The sequence below is a fragment of the Felis catus genome, chromosome C1 (assembly GCF_018350175.1).
Source record: "Felis catus isolate Fca126 chromosome C1, F.catus_Fca126_mat1.0, whole genome shotgun sequence".
Classification (NCBI taxonomy): domain Eukaryota; kingdom Metazoa; phylum Chordata; class Mammalia; order Carnivora; family Felidae; genus Felis; species Felis catus.
Window position 1 is genome coordinate 78,848,992 of NC_058375.1, and position 18,032 is coordinate 78,867,023.

Genomic DNA, 18,032 nt, shown 5'->3' on the forward strand with positions numbered 1-18,032 from the left:
CAAAGAAAGACAAAAATCATATGACTCATGAGGACTTTAATAGACAAAACAGATGAACATAAGGGAAGGGAAACAAAAATAATATAAAAACAGGCAGGGGGACAAAACATAAGAGACTCATAAATATGGAGAACAAACTGAGGGTTACTGGAGGGGTTGTGGGAGGGAGGATGAGCTAAATGGGTAAAGGGCACTAAGGAATCTACTCCTGAAATCATTGTTGCACTATATGCTAACTAATTTGGGTGTAAAATTTAAAAAACAAAAAGTAAAATTAAAAAAAAGAAAAATAAATCAGACACAAAATTGATGATAATTCTAAGACTCTAATCTTTGAGTAGTTTTTTCTCTTTTTTACTAAAGTAAACTGTTGATATTATATAAGATTTTCTGAAAAATTGTGTCATTACCTCTTTATTCCTCTGAAGTTATTTACCTTAATTCTCTTGTCTTTATTGAAATAATTTATAAATTACGTAATGCTTAAATAAACATTGCAGCCATTAAGACAAACAGGTTAGGTAAATATTCATAAGACAGATAGTTTAAAATTCACATCGGGGAGTGGGGTGGGAGGGAGGGGAAAGTGTGTGATGGGCATTGAGGAGGGCACCTGTTGGGATGAGCAATGGGTGTTGTATGGAAACCAATTTGACAATAAATTTCAAAAAATAAATAAATGAAAATCTAAAAAAAGGAAAATAAAATAAATAAAATATAATAAAATTCACATCAGGATTTTCAGTTCAAGATGGTAGATTAAAGATGTGTGTTTACTACTTACAGCTTACAAAACCACACTCAAGGGAGAACAAAAGGAAAGAAAAGTTAAGGGGTTCACCAGTGGATGAAAGATACAACACAATTTCTAGAATTCAAAAAGCAGATGGAATTGTGTTGATGGATGAGACAGCCAGAGAAAGCCACAGCCCACAAGGCAACCTAAGAAGAGCTGGAAGCCAAAATGCTTGTTGGAATGCTAGGAGGAATCTAGAGAGCCAATCTGCCCTGGAACACCTGATGGCTCTGGGCTCTAGGCCAGCAGGTACAAGGGAGGAGAGAAGGGAGAAGTGGGGCTAAAGACAGTGGGAATAATTGAAGGTCTGTACTTGGAACTGTGCTGGTTGGCATCCGCATCTACTTCCCCCACCCCCACACAGATCACAGGCATCCTGGCATTAATCCTCAGTTGAAAAGCCAGGTAATTGAAAGAACAAATGACCTGGGGAAAGTAAAGGCATCTAGGGGGAGTGTGCCCACAGTAGAGCACTCCTCCAGCACAAGGTCAGGGTCTGAGCACAGGTCTAGAGCAAGCAGGCCAGTCAAGGCATCTTGCCCTACACTGAGGGCTCAGTCAGCCATCCACACAGGTGATAGGTCTAGGAGGAAAAGAGACCAACTTTTAAAATGGCATAGAAGGGGTGCCTGGGTCGCTCAGTTGGTTGAGCATCCGACTCTGGCTCAGGTCATGGTCTCACAGTTTGTGGGTTTGAGACCCACATCAGGCTCCGTACTGACAGCCTGGAGCTCAGAGCCTGGAGCCTGCTTTGGATTCTGTGTCTCCTTCTCTCTCTGCCCCTTCCCTGCTCATGCTTTGTCTCTCTCTGTCTCTCAAAAATAAATGTCAAAAAAAATTTTTTAAATAAAAAAATGGAAAATAAAATGGCACAGAAAATAGGGGCGCCTGGGTGGCTCAGTTGGTTAAGCCTCTGACTTCAGTTCAGGTCATGATCTCGCAGTTTGTGAGTTCAAGTCCTGAGTTGGGCTCTGTGCTGACAGCTCAGAGCCTGGAGCCTGAAGCCTGCTTCAGATTCTGTATCTCCATCTCGCTCTCTGCCTCTCCCCCACTTGTGCTTGGTCTCTGTCTCTCTCTCAAAAATAAACATTAAAAAAAATAATAAAATGGCACAGAAAATCCATATCAGTTCCTCAGTCCTTCTGTCTTAAAATATGAATAGACAACCAAGGATTACCAGGCACATGGGGAAATCCAGCAGCATGAGAAAGAACTGAGAAAAACACATAAAGAATAGGAAACCACAAAAAAGGAACAAATAACTTGGAAGAACTCTTTTGAATTTAGTTTAAAATTCTTAGAATTTTTTTATTTTTTTACTGTTTATTTATTTTTGAGAGAGAGAGAGAGCAAGGAAGGGGCAGAGAGAGAGGGAGACAGAGAATCCGAAGCAGGCTCCGCCCTGACAGGCTGAGAGCAGCAAGCCCGATGTGAGGTTTAAACTCATGAACCACGAGTTCACAACCTGAACTGAAGTCAGACGCTCGACTGACTGAGCTACCCAGGCACCCCTAAAATTCTTAGTATTTAAAGAGTGATTAGAAAATGAAAGCAAATCAACAGATGATCTAGAAAGCAAAATTGAGAAACACAGAATGAGAGTATATGGATAAAAATATGGAAATAATAGAGAAACTATTAGAGACATAAACAGTCAATCTAAGAGGTACAACATTTGACAAATAAGAGCCCCAAAAAGAGGGAACAGAAAAAAGAGAGGGGAAAACTATTTAACAAATAATAGAATTCCCCCAGAGCTGAAGAAAGACCCAAGTCTTAAGACTGGAAGGGCTCAGTAAGTACTCAATACAACTAACTGATAAAAGACCTACATCTATACATTTCCTCATGGAATTTCAAAACAAGTATAAAAAAGAGACCCTGAACAAGGAACAAAGGTCACCCAGAAAGGATCGATAAACAAACTGGCTTCTTGTCAGCAACAGAGGATGTTAGAAAACAATGGAACCACGTCTTCACATTTTCTAAAGGAAATTATTTTCAGCCTGAATTCTACACCCAGCCCAACTACGAACAAGTTCTAAGATACAATATATACAGTTTTAGACATGACTCAGAAAGTTTATTTCCCACATATCCTTTCTAAAGAACTTATTTCAGGATACACTCCAGTAAAATGATGGCAAAATCAGGACAGTAAAAGTGGATCCTGTGGAAGACAGGATCCTGAGAAAAGTGATTCCAACCCAGGAGAAGAGTGGAGGGAGATCCTTGAACACAGCTGTCTGGTAACCTAGAAAAGCAGTTGGTTACAAAGGGGGATGCCGCAGAATAGAAAACATAACTGAATGTATATAGGAAGTGAGGCTATGACAAGGCATATTATTATACCAAAAAAAAAAAAAATTAGAAGAAGAAAGGCAACTAGAAACTTCCTGGAAAAAAAAAAAGAGGCACAAAGAAGCTACATTTCAAATATGAAGCAAGCTTACATTTACCCCAGTTGATAAGGAATTAACGGAGTACGAGAAAAGAGGATCTGGTTGTTATTGATCATAGAATCTTGAGAGTCCACAGTTCATTACTCTGGGCTTTGAGAGAAGAAAATGTAATCCTAGCACACAAATTGGCTCTACACTAAATATTTATAGAATCATATTTTACGGAATACTAAAAATAGAGATGCTCTTCATCTTAGGCCAGAACTAACTTTGATACATTTGGTGTCAAGACAAATTTCAGGATCCTAAAAGAAATCCTGGTCAAAAGTGTTTCACTCTTATTTTCTGTGTACATGGCACGAGATGATAAGCAATTCCTATTTGCAGTACTCTCCCTAAAGGTGACAGTTGTTCATTACTCAAATGGTCCAGCACTCCAGAACTAGCTCAGTTCACTTGGATTTGCGGGCAGATGTCAGAAGAAATGTCTGCTCCCCACAGCTGAGCAGACAGTCATCCAGAAAAATAAGGTATATTGACTATTCAGGGAAGAAACTGTGCCCCATAGTAATCACAAATCATAACTCTGTTACTTTAATACAGATCTCAAAGGATAGGCTTTTGAATTATTCTTTAATAGGAATATTAAAAAGCAAGCAAGGAGCACCTAGCTGGCTCAGTCGGTTAAGCATTCAACTCTTGAATTTGGCTCAGGTCATGATCTCATGGTTCATGTCTGTCAGCACAGAGCCTGCTTGGGATTCTCTCTCTTCCTCTCCCTCTGCCCCTCCCCTGCTTGCATGCTCTCTCTTTCTCTCTCTCTCTCTCTCTCTCTCTCTCTCTCTCTCTCTCTCTCAAAATAAATAAATAAACTTAAAAAAAAAAAAGCAAACAAGTATGATTTCTAAGCAAAAAGAAAGTTTTTATTTATAGGGAATGAACAAACATCACATGTTCTCTTCCCCACTGGCAGAAATATGGTTTAGCTTTTGGAAAAGGGCAAATCCTTGCAGTAATTTGCTTAATAACAAGAAGGATTTGTCCTTGTCTGTTAATCCTACTGCTTTCCTGACAAGGAGAAAGTAACTTCATGCTGCAGTCAGTGGGTCTCAGGTTCATAAGGGAGATTTTCCTTTATAGGAATAATTAGCAGGTCATAACAGTATGATACTATTTATAGTTTTCATCTTTTAGATTCAACTTATATGGAGCTTTCGTTGTCCTTGGTAATAGGACAAAATATAAAAGTTATCAACTTTGACAATATGAAAGTGTCGCTGACAGAAAGTGAGAAAAACAGATGGAAAAAGAAGCACATGTTCTAATGCCCCTTTTTGAAAACGGGGGAGTCAACAAAGATTGTCAAAAGTGGACGAAATGAGAATCACTGTCAGTGTCTAAAGTTACTAAGTGCAGAGGAAGTAAAATTATAATACGACTGCTGTATCAAGCACTGGAAGGGAGAATGGGAGGACTATAGTATAAGAGGGCTGAACACTCATTTTTTAAAGTGGAAGTCAATAGATATTATCTGAAATTGATTAAAAAAACATAAAATTATGTTATTTGGAGGAAATAATCTTTTTGATTGTACAACTCTCAGGAAAATATCTCAAAGCACAAACATTTGTATATTTACTTATAAATATTCTATATAAACTTATGAATATATTAATCTATTACATACTTGTTATGACTTACACAAAAATAGATGTTAAAAGTATATCAGAGGGGTGCCCGGGTGGCTCAGTCAGTTGAGCGTCCGACTTCGGCTCAGGTCACGATCTCACAGTTTGTGAGTTCGAGCCCCGTGTCGGGCTCTGTGCTGACAGCTCAGAACCTGGAGCCTGCTTCAGATTCTGTGTCTCCCTCTCTCTCTGCCCCATCCCCACTCATGCTCTGTCTCTCTCTGTCTTAAAAATAAATAACACATTAAAAAAAATTTTTTTACAAAAGTGTATCAGAATAATTTTGAATAGATTTTTTTATCGGGAGGGAATACTTACTGTAGTAATAAACCAGAAACAGAAAATAATTAGCTATTCTGACAAAAATAAATATTTTAAGATATAAAAAAGTATATGAGAATAAAGCACCTCCTAGGATGTATACAGTTCCTTTCAAACCCAGCTCTAGAAGTTAGAGGTATAGTTACCAGGAAATCCAAAAAGATAAGTGGTTCAAAGAGGCTACCTTTCAGGAGTAAAGCTGGGGATAAGGAGAAGTAGAAGGGGAGAACGATAATTTGCATCATAAGCTCACCTATATTATTTTACTTATTATATACATGTTTTCTTTTGTACAAAAAATTAATCTAATCAGTCCCATAAACTATCTCTGCTAGTGTTTATGCTGACTCATTCAACAAATATTTACTGAGCATCTAGTCTTGGCTAAGCACAGAGGATAGAGGAGGGCAACGGACATCTTGGCTCTCAAGGAAATCGGGCCTGGGACCAAAGAAAGCTGTAAAAACTGCTGGTGACAAACAAGTATCATTGTATGTGCTGGATATCATGCACACACAGTCTGGAGCACAAAAGAGGCACACTAATACTGTGTGGGGTGTTAGGGAAGGATTGCTAAGAGGTCACTTCCTCTTCAAGTCAAAACCTGAAGGGCAAGTAGAAAACTAAGAATAAACCAGGTAGACAGGAATGCAGGGAAATGGGGAAGGGTATCCTAGGGCAAAGCAGAAAAGGGAGGGCAGACAGGCTGACACATAAGCATGGTGTGTTGGTAAACTGCAAGTTTTTCAGGATTGCTAGAGCTTTAAACGGTGCATAAGGTGGTAGTGGCAGGAATGAAATGGCAAGACAGGAAGGGACCAGACATGGAGGGCCATGCTCAGAACTCTGCATAGTCTCCTGAAGGCAGTAGAACGTCATTAAAGGATTTCATCAAAAGGGAGGGAGACTAGATCAGATTTGCATTTGGGGTAAGATGACTCTGGAAGCAATGTGGAAGATGGAGCTAAAAGGGTATAAATGAGGCCAGAAGGCCATTCTGGAGGCTATTATAGTGGGCCTAACGACACATAAGGAGAGAATCATGGTACCAGCAGGAGACAGATGGCCAATAGATACATGAAAAAGTACTTATCATTACTAATCACTGGGGAAATGCTCTTTAGTAACTGGAGAGTATCACTAACTGAAAGGGAAAGAAGCAAGTTTTGAGGGGGTGGGGTTTAGGTTAGGACATGTTAAATACGAAGTGCCATCTAAAGGTAGATATCAAGTAAGCAAATCTAAAGTTCTGGGGGAGAGGTTTGGACTTGGTGATATAGAGTTGAGACCCATTAATATTTGGGCTGTAGTGGAAGTCACGTGAAGAGCTACAATTACCAACAGAGCTTGTACAAAATGAGAAGTAGAAGAAGGCTGGAATCTTGGGGAAAGTGGGGAGCAAAGGACTAAAGTAACTGAAAGGAAAGGGCAGGAGTATCCACAAAGAATGAAGGAAGGTCAGAGCAATAAGGAGATGGTAAATGAGCCAAGAAGAGCAGCTGAAAAGACAGATCGTGGCATCCTGACTGAATAGGGAAAGGAGGAAAGCCAGAGCGGGGTGGATGGACTGGAAGACATGGGTGTGCAAAGGCCTCAGTTGTGATGATAACACGAGGGTGATGGTGAAAGTAAAGAATAGGAATGCAAGAGAGAAGAAGTGTGTGCTTAGTGTGGGCTACAGGAGCTCAGTATCTTAGAGTGGTTACAGAATATTTTTGAACACATGGAAAAACACGTACATTGTATCATTTTGCACAACCTGAGTATATGCTCAGGGAAAAAGGAGAAGATCAGGGTAATAAATAGGCTCTGCATTCACTGGGGACAAATTTAGTTTTACTGGATCAGGTGTGACTAAAAATGTTGTCAGCTGATACAGTAAAACAAAACCAAGTGTTATCTTCTTTAAGGGGTTAAGAACAACTTTAATTATAGTAATAAAGAGAAATAAGTTACTTTTTTATTTTTGAGAGAGAGGGAGAGAGCACAAGTGAGCAGGGTGGTGGGGGGGAGAGGGAGAAAGAGAATATTAAGCAGGCTCCACGCCCCGTGCAGAGCCCACACAACACAGGGCTGGATGATCATGAAATCATGACCTGAGCCAAAAGCAAGAGTCTGATGCTTAACTGACCGAGCTACTCAGGCACCCCATAAGTTACATTTTTTTTTCTAGGAACAAACTCAAGGGACCCATAAGTTACATTTTAAAGAATGTTTTCCTAGGGTTCATAAAGTGAAATTTTGTACTCTTACTTTAGTTTGTATAATAGTACAAAAGATTTAAGAATTGTATCTACTGTAAAAACAAATATTTTCACACAGCAGCTATTTGTGTCTTCCTTCCTTTAATAAATATCCATGATTCTTCCCATAGTAGTTGTTGGAACAATAAATACAATTCTCTTGGGGTGCGTGCTGACTCAGTCAGAAGAGCATGTGCACAACTCTTGATCTCAGGGTCATGAGTTCAAGTTCCATGTTGGGTGTAGAGATTACTAAAAAAAAATAAACTTAAAACAATACAACTCTTATAAAATCTATTCTATGACAACATCTTCAAACCTAATAGCAATGGGAAAGACATGAATAAAATATTGTAGGAAATGAATGATTTTTTTAATTGTCAGAATTCAGTTGTATTCTTTTTGTGGTAGGCAGAATTCTAAAGATGTCTCCCAAGATTCCCACCCCCTTGGTTATTGAATCAAACACTAATCTGTGTATGAAGAGACTTGGCAGTTGGAATTAAGGTTACTCATCAGCTGACTTTAAAGCAGAGATATCCTCGGTTAACTGGGTGTACCCAATGTGACCCCTTAACAGCAGAAGAGAAAGGCAGAAGAGCCACAGCAATGAGGCAGAGAGGAAATCAGAGAGATATGAAGCATGCAAAGGCTCTACCACTCTCATGGGCTTTCTATATGGAGAAAGGAAGCCATGAACCAAAGAGTGTAGGTGGCCTCTAGAAGTTGAGAACAACCCCAGCCAACAGCCAGAAAGGAAATGGACACCTCAGCCCAAGTATGGAACTGAATTCTAACGACAACCTAAAAGAGTCCAGTACTCCAGAAAGAAAGTCAACCCTAATGACACCTTGATTTCAACCTTTGAAACCTGGAGCAGTGAATGAGCAGGCCAAACTGTACTCAAACTTCTAACCTACGGAACTGTGAGATAAGGGTACAAACAAATGGGTGTTGTATTAAGCTGCTCAATTTGTGGTAATTTATTCCAGGAACACTGGAAGACTAACACACTTTCTTTAATTGCTGGCTTCAAATGTGCTCTATCAAATCTCACTTTCCTGACCTTTCATGTAACTTTGGACAGAGTTCACACATTTCCAATAATACTCAATTATTATGAAATCCAGTTTAATTTATTTTCCCCCAACCTTTTATTTTGAAAATCCTTAAATCTACAGAAACTTTAAAAGAATAGTGCAAAAAATACCCTTATACCTATATTCATCAATTGCTAACATTGTCCTACATTTGCTTTCTTTGTCATTCTCTCTAAACATACATAAATATCTCTAAGTCTCCTGCTTTCTTTTTCTCTGTATCAGTGGTCCTCAACTAGGAACAATTTTGCCTTTCAGAGGACATCTAGCAATGTTTGGAGACATTTTGACTGTCATTACTGGGGGGTGGGGGGGAGGATGCTACTGGTATCTAAAGGGTAGAGGCCAGGGATGCTGCTAAATATCCTACAAAACAAAGCCCCACACCACAAGGAATTATCCAGCCCTAAATGTCAATAGTGCCAAGGTTAAGAAACACTGCTCTTTATATGTGTATACACAAATGTATTTTCCTGAACTATTTGAAAGTAAATTATAGGCATTATGACATTTTTTATGCTAAATACTTCAGTTTACACCTTCTAAAAATAAAGACACTCTCCTATATAATACAATTTAACAATGATAACAATGATACAATAATACCATCCAATGTATAGTTCATTTTCAATTTCCCCATTATCTCAAAAAAATCCTTTAGCACATTTTATTCAAAATCCTAGACCCAGGGTGCCTGGTTGGCTCAGTCAGTTAAGCATCCAACTTCAGCTCAGGTCATAATCTCAGAGTCCGTGAGTTCAAGTCCCACATCAGGCTCTGTGCTGACAGCTCAGAGCCTAGAGCCTGCTTCAGATTCTGTGTTTCCCTCTCTCTACCCCTCCCCTGCTCACACTCTGTCTCTCTCTCTCTCTCTCAAAAAATAAACAAACATTAAAAAAAAAAAAACCCACCAAAATCCTAGATCCAATCAATGGTACAGAGGTTGGCATATTGGTCAATATTTCAAATTTAAAATAAATAAGAAGCTCTAATTTCAAGCAACTGGGGGCAGGCAATAAAACTTATGGTCCCAGCTCTAGGATCTATCAGTCTGTGATTCTGATACCATGTATGTCTGAAACGGATGTAGTAATTAATTCAGAAGGTTGTTAGCATGTTATAAATCTCTCTTGCAAGAATATCCTCGGACATGATTACTCAGTTCTTAGGACAGAAAGGAAACTCTATTCATAATAATCCATAACCCTGTTGAAAAAAACATCAATCTGAAACAATAAATCGAAAAGGAACTTTTTCCAAACAAGATATAAAAATGGCCAAAAAGCACATGAAAAGATACTCAACATAACTTATCATCAGGGAATTGCAAATCAAAACCACAATGAGATATCACCTCACATCCGTTAGAATGGCCACTATCAAAAAAAAACAAAACAAAAACAAAAACAGAAAATAACAAGTGCTGACAAGGATGTGGAAAACCTGTGGGAATTTAAATGGTATAGCCACAATAAAAACGAGTATGGAGTTTCCTTAAAAAATTAAAAATAGAATTACCCTATGATTTAGCAATCTCGCTTCTGGGTATACATAATTGCAAGCAGGATCTCAAAGAATTATTATAATTTCCATGTTCACTGCAGCATTAATCACAATAGCCAAGATGTGGGAGCAACTTAAATGTCCAGTGACTAATGAATGGATAAAGAAAGTGTGGCACGCACATATGGTAGAAAATTATTCAGCCTTTAAAAAGAAGAAAATCTTGTCATAAACTACAAGATGGATCAATCTTGAGAACATTATGCTAAGTGAAATAAGCCAGTCATAAAACACGGACTGCATGATTCTACTTACATGGGGTATCTAAAGAAGTCAAACTCACAGAAACAAAAGCAGAATGTGGTTACCAAACTGGTAGGGAGGGGGAAATGGGGACATGTTTAATTACAGAGTTTCAGTTTTGCAGGATAAAAAGTTCCAGAGAGCTGTTGCCAACATTGTGCATATATTAACATTATTGTACCATACACAAAAAAGTGGTAAGATAGTGGGGTGCCCAGGTGGCTCAGTTGGTTAAGCATCTGACTCTTGATTTTCAGCTCAGGCCATCATCTCACCACTCATGAGATTATGCCTCACACTGGGCTCAGTGCTGACAGTGCAGAGCCTGCTTGGGGTTCTCTCTCTCTCTCTCTCTCTCTCTCTCTCTCTCTCTCTCTCTCCCTCTCTCTCTGCCCCTCCCTCATTCTCTCGCTCTCTCTCTCCCAAAATAAATAAACTTAAAAAAAACGATAAGATGGTGAATTTCATATTATGTGTTTGTGGCCACAATAGAAAACCAAAGGGAAAAAAAAAAGATAAATAACCACAACACCATGATAACATCTAAAAAAATTATTTCATAAAATACTCAGTCAACTCACCCAACCACAAAAAGAACTACTTATTTCTGGCACACCTCGATGGTTCAGTCAGTTGAGCGTCCAACTTCAGTTCAGGTCAGGATCTTGCAGTTCATGGGTTTGAGCCCCATGCCAGGCTCTGTGCTGACAGCTCGGAGCCTGGAGCTTGCTTCGGATTCTATGTCTCCCTCTGTCTCTGCCCTTCCCCTGCTCTCTCTCTCTCTCTCTCTCTCTCTCTCAAAAATAAGTAAACACTTTTAAAAATGTAAAAAAAAAAAAAAAAACCTCTTTAAAAAAAAGAACTATTTATTTCTTTTTTTTTTTTTTTAATTTTTTTTCCCAACGTTTTTATTTATTTTTGGGACAGAGAGAGACAGAGCATGAACGGGGGAGGGGCAGAGAGAGAGGGAGACACAGAATCGGAAACAGGCTCCAGGCTCCGAGCCATCAGCCCAGAGCCTGACGCGGGGCTCGAACTCACGGACCGCGAGATCGTGACCTGGCTGAAGTCGGACGCTTAACCGACTGCGCCACCCAGGCGCCCCAAGAACTATTTATTTCTAAAGAAAAATTGATCCACTAATATTTTGGGTTTTTTTCTTCAAATATATTCACTTTACAATATCATAGTTTTTCTAAATTCATATACTTTGTAGATTAAGATTTTTAAGGGAAAATTAGTCAAAAATATTTGAATGTCTAGAAATATGTTAAGAATGTGAGACATTTAGCTTTTCAACCAAATGATATAAAAGATGATATTTAACAGAATGGTATAGCATTGTTTTTAGAAGCAACTTTAAGAAATGAAAACATTAAAATGTACCTAACTGTAGGAGGGAGGGAGGGAGGGAGGGAGGAAGGAGGGGAGGAAGGAAGGAAGGAAAAGAAAGAAGGAAGGAAAAACGATAGACAATGTAAAACAACTTTATAATTGATCAAAATGAAAATGGAGGGGCACTGGGAAGATGACAATGAAGAAACAAACACTATTACTATACGCTACAGCCTGAAATTATGGTGAGGATGCAGTATGCCTGAGAATTCATCATTTCTTTGAATTTCTAACAGGGGTAGAAAAGCAACTAATGATAATATCAAATGATTGCATTATAATTTTATGTTTGAATTTAAGACATTATGAGATGCATACACTCTCAATATACTCACCAGTCTCAGGAAGCTAATCAGAGTTTTAGGGATTTCGTTTCAGGCAAAGGCAAAAATTTAGCTTTGAACAGCAGGTCTAACAAACTTGATGAGAACCACACCACCTATAGTCTTTGGGGAATAGGGAACCACCACCTGCTCTAATTATCCTTAGATTTAAAATAATCCTGGAGGCTGAAAATGGGCAAGAAGCCATTTTACCCTAAGTACCATAATTGATAACATCATCACTTAGTACCAGTTAACCTAGTCAGTAATCCCTTCTCGCACTAAATCCCATAAAATAACCACACTAAATTACAAAGAACCAAACCATCTACAGCAGTCATTACTTTAATGTTTATTTTTATTCTTAAGAGAGCGTGAGTGGGGGGAGGGGCTGAGAGAGAGGGAGACAGAGAATCTAAAGCAGGCTCTGCACTGACAGTAGTGTGCCCAGTGTGGGGTTTGAACTCATGAACCATGAGATCATGACCTAAGCTGAAGTTGGACACTCAGCCAACTAAGCCACCCAGGCACCCCAACAGCAGTCATTTTTGAAAGACAGTACTAATATAAACCAAAGAGCCTGGTATCAGAAATGTTAAACAAGTGCCCACACCCTAATTAGAACATGCTATTTATCCTTTTTTCATGACAGCCCTACAGAACACATATTGGAACTGTTAGTCATTTTTAAGAAATTTAAAAGTTTTGCAATCTAAAGGGCTTGAAAACCTTTAGAAGTACCCGCATATCTCAAACTTCAAATTCCGTTAGAGTTGCAACAGCTTTTTAAATGCAACAGGGCATGCAGACAGAATGACTAGAGTGGAAAAATGTGTATAATCTAAATACAGAAAATTGCTCTAAATTGTCTTAACTTTCATTCTTCCAAGACTTAATGATAGTGAGAAGGAAGAAGGTATTCTAAACTAAAACTAAGGAATTATAGGCTGTGTTATCAGTCCCACTCAGACCTGAGTAAACCCTAAACAAAGTAGATCCTAATTTGTAGAAAACACACTGCTAAAAACAGATAAATGCAGGTGTCATGCTGGGTCACCACATCCAGTGGGCCAAAAGTAGTATCATTGTAATGATGTGTGGAAGAAAAACACTGCCTAAAAATGGTCTAAACATGTTAATACACCCACAGTTTCCGATCTCGGATGCAGGACTCTACTCTGTTCAATGTGCCACAACATTTAGCCAGTCCAGGAAGTACTATTTCTCAGGTAAGTTTTCAACAAAATAGCTGGAAAGGATGGACCTATAAATTAATATGCTCTGAGAATAATGCCTTGCCATGTTGCTCAGGTAAATGTTTGTTGGCTATCTATTTCAGGCAGGTCATGAGCCCTCCTGACTGACAGAGAGGCCCCACAGACAAAGTGTGCCTTCACCACTTCTCTGGAAGAAATACTCCCTGCATTAAAAAGTTGGCATTGATGGGGGCACCTGGGTGGCTCAATCAGGTAGGCATCCAACTCTTGATTTTGGCTTGGGTCATAATCCCATGGTTAGAGGGTTTGAGCCCCGAGTTGACTCCACATTGGCAGTGCAGAGCCTGTTTGGGATTCTCTCTCTCCCTTTCTTTTTGCCTCTCCTCCTCCTCCTCCTCTTTCTCTCTCTCTCTCTCTCTCTCTCTCTCTCTCTCTCTCTCTCTCTCTCTCTCAAAATAAATAAATAAACATTAAAAAATACTTTAGCTGGTTGGAAGGACAAATATTATTAAAATGCCCATATTACCCAAAGCAATCTATAGATTTAATACAAGCCCTAACAAAATACCAACAGCATTTTTCACAAAGCTAGAACAAATAATCTTAAAATTTGTACAGAGCCATGAAAAACCCTGAATAGCCAAAGCAATCTTGAAAAAGAAGAACAAAACTGTAGGTATCCATAATCTCAGACTTGAAGATCTAATATGAAGCTGCAATAATCAAAACAGTATGGTACTGGCACAAAAACAGACACATAGATCAATGAAACAGAGAGCTCAGAAATAAACCCACGATTATACAGAGTTGATATACATACATTTATATTGCATATATGTAATAGAATATTACTCAGCCACGAAAAAGAATGACACTTTGCCATTTGCAACAACATGGATGGAGCTAAAGAGTGTAATGCTAAGTGAAAGATGTGGGTCAGAGAAAAACAAATACCATATGATTTGACCCATATGTGGAATTTAAGAAACAAAATACATGAACAAAGGGAAAAAGAACCCATCCCAAAACCAGACTCCTAACTACAGAGAATAAACTGATGGTTACCAGAGAGGAAGGAGGGTGGGAGGAATGGGTAAAATCAGTGAAGGGGATTAAGAGTACACTTATCATGATGAACACAGAGTAATATATGGAATTATTGAATCACTATGTTGACTGTATATATAATACTGTATAACTATACTAGAATTAAAAAATTTTAAATAATAATTTTAAAAAACCGCTCTAGTTGGAAAGAGGATATTGGCAGGAGAAGTGAAACAAAATACTGATCATTGTTGAGGGTAGGTGATAGGTAGGTGAGAGTTCATTATTCTTTTCTGCTTTATGTATGTATAAAAATTTCCATAATAAAATAGTTTTAAAAGAGAAAGAAACTAGGGGCGCCTGGTTGGCTCCATCAGTTAAGTGTCCAACTTCGGTTGAGGTCATAATCTCATGGTTCGTGGGTTCCAGCCCCACATGGGGCTCTGTGCTGACAGCTCAGAGCTGGGAGCTTGCTTGCTTCAGATTCTGTGTCTCCTTCTCCCTCTGGCCCTCCCCAAGTCGTGCTCTGTCTCTCTCACTCACTCTCAAAAATAAATAAACATTAAAAAAAAATTTTTTTAAAGAGAAAGAAACTGTTCTCTTCCTCTCAAGTTGTCTTCTGCATCTTCCCTTTTCCTTCATTGCACTTACTGTTGTCATTATGTATTTCTGGATTATTTAATTAATGTTTGTCTCCCTAACTAGACTTTAAGTTCCATAAGGACCACAAAGACATTTGCTTAGCTCCAGTAGAATTGCTTCCATCTCACAAAGTTTCTGGGATGTGACAGGCCTCCAACAAATATTAAGTAAATGACTAAGTCAATATGATAAGTCATATTATACACCTAGATCAATTACCAATAAATGCTCAATAAATAAAAGTGGGGGTGGTGGTGTAGATAGCCAGGAATCTTTGGGTGAAGGAATTCAACATATTTACCTGTATGTATTTACTACTTAAATTCACATGCTTTTCTATTTAAAATGTAGCAAAAATGTCACAAAAAATACTTAACTTCATCTAGCTCATCCTCACTATATTTATGTGATGTACTCAGTTAAGAACCACAATCTCCACTTTATGATACGGAAACTATGGAACTAAAAAGTTAGGAAGCTTTTTCAAGGTCATGATGAACCAGAAGCACAAATGAACAAAGCTCAGCTCTGTTCTCATGCCTCATGCTGTTCTTAAACGAACGTGATTTTATTCTCAGGAAAAATAAAACAAGAAAAGAGGAAAAGGAGTACTGTATATATTAATTCAATCTTCAGTGGCTGAGAAACTGAGTACTGTCTAATGGTCTCAGTTGGAGATATTCTGACTTTGCCCAAAACTATTTCAAGGTTGAAGCACCTAGTGGTAAAGGAATTCTAAAAAGCAGAAGATGAGGCATTTAGACAATAGGGATCAGAAAAAAAGTATGACACTTGAGTAATGTGAAGGCCTTTTTTTTTTAACTGGTTAAACTAAAAGAGTATAGTGAGGCACAACTAACAAGAAAATTCATAAAGACAATAAATACTAATACCAAGACATTGTTTAAAACACCAGTCCCCTGGGTTCCCAAGTTTAAAACTTATTTATCTAAAATATAATACTAGAATCAATAATTTCTTATTTAATCATTCTTTATATAGAAGTAGCCTACTGGGGCACTTGGGTGGCTGTCAGTTAAGCGTGCGACTTCAGCTCAGGTTATGATCTCAGTTTGTGAGTTCGAGTCCCGCATCCCGCTCTGTGCTGACCACTCAGAGTCTGGAGCCTGCTTTGGGGTACTGTGTCTCCCTCTCTCCTGCTCACACTCTGTCTCTCCCTCTCTCCCAAGAATAAATAAACATTTTAAAAAATTAAAAAAAAAAAAGAAGTAGCCTACTAAAATATCACTATATCCCCCAAATCCTTTTGAAATGCTTAAAATCCAAGTTTACCTTATTTTAGTAATATATAATGATGTGCACCTTCGAAAGGCAGAAATACCAAATGTTTGCCATTAATGGAACCACAACTATTTGCAAAACTAATCTTAATTCGGCCAATCTGAAAGCTCTTGAGGTATGGTGCCAAAAAAATGTCACAGCCCATTTATGGAGAACATTTAGAGACAAACTAATCGAAGTCTAAAATAAAGTTTACCACAAAATCTCAAAAATTAAAAACAAGTAGCTAGTTAGTTTTAGTGAAAAACATTTTAAATATCACAATAAACTTATTTTGGGGAGAGAGTCTGGAAAGATATTCTATTGTTCATATAAAGGGTTACAAAGAGGTATCTGGCCTAGGTTGAATTCTACAGTGGGTTGCTCTACTGTTCCTTAAGCACAATTACTACTGGTGGAGCTGCTACAAGGACCCAGGACATTTAATTTTACTCCTACACCCTTCAAATAGTGGGTTGTCAAATCATGCTTCCAATCTGCAGTGCATGATTCACTGCAAGGTAACGATTTACATGTGCAATTTCCAGACAAGAATGAAAGATTTACTTGCCCCAATGGTTTCTTCTCAACTTTTAAAATAATTTGTAAAAGCGCCAGCTGAGCATGAATTCCCGTCCTCGAATAATTTTTCGATACCTTAAGGCTTTTAATGTAAGCAGTAAAAGGAATACTGTCCTCTGAATGCAGACAACGCTGCTGACCCACGCGAGGCATTGATTTGTAGTTGTTTTTCCACTGGGGTGATAGATTTGCGCTCAGCTACTCACGATGTCTACTAGGTCCCCCTGGCGACCAACTGTACATGAAGGCAGTAGTAGGGTTCGAAGACACAGACTGGCAGCGGCACAGAGGGTGGAACGGGAAATCATGAAAGATTAACACGCGAACAGTACACATGACATGACTGAGAATTACGTTTGCATTGCTGGGGTATTTGAGATCGGCACCAGACACTGTCCCCTTTCCTTTTAGAAAGCAAACACCCATCCGCCCCTCATTTGGGCTTCTGAGCCCTACCTCCCATTTAAATTACGGGTGAGATGGAAAGACCGAACCAAGAGGCTCAGCACAAGGCACACGTCGCTTCTCGGGGATTTGGAGAAACAGTGATGTGACAAATTGCCATAATTTCCTAAAATATGGTGGAATGACACCACCTTTCCCACCACAGACCGAAGACACAGAGTCTTGAAAAGCCGACGTGCGGGGCCCACAGGGGAGGAGGAGGAGAGCACCGGACCAGGGAGAAGCCGGCGGCACGTCCCGAGTCCAGGCTGCCGAGCCTCAACTGCTAGGGGCGTAGGGTCGCACCCGGGTCACGTCTCAGGGCTCTCAGAATGCGAGGGGCACCAGGGCGAGCCCGGGCGGGGCGACCTGGGCCCCGGAGCCCGGCGGCCGGGGCGCGAGAGGCGCCGGGGCAGCTGTGGGGGGCGCGGGCAGCGCCGCCGTGGAGGCTGCGGCGCCCGGGCGGCCGGGGAGGGCGCGCCGCCAGGTGCCGGACGGCAGGGGGCAGCGGGTTTCGGGCGGGCGCCGACCCAGCGAGGGAGGAGGGAGGCGGGCGAATCCCGCGCGGCGAGGGAGGGCGCCCGGAGGGCTCGCCGCCGGCCTACCTGGAGGTAATAGGGTTTCCTTAGCCAGGCCCCCGGACAGAGACTCCTCGCCATGGTAATCACACATCGCCCCGCCGCGCCGCAGTCAGAGGCGGACCCGAGCGCAGGCGACCGGGCTCCCCGCCTTCCCCGGCCTCCCC

At 39.9% G+C, this 18,032-nt stretch overlaps 1 protein-coding gene across 1 annotated transcript in view; it reads right to left on the reverse strand.

Annotated features, from left to right (window-relative positions):
* The window catches only part of DIPK1A (divergent protein kinase domain 1A), a 106,055-nt gene extending 88,023 nt beyond the window's left edge, over positions 1-18,032 (reverse strand). Inside the window, exon 1 of the mRNA XM_023258911.2 lies at positions 17,893-18,032. Coding sequence (XP_023114679.1) covers positions 17,893-17,946 — 54 coding nt within the window. The 5' untranslated portion in view covers positions 17,947-18,032. The remainder of the gene's footprint in view (positions 1-17,892) is intronic.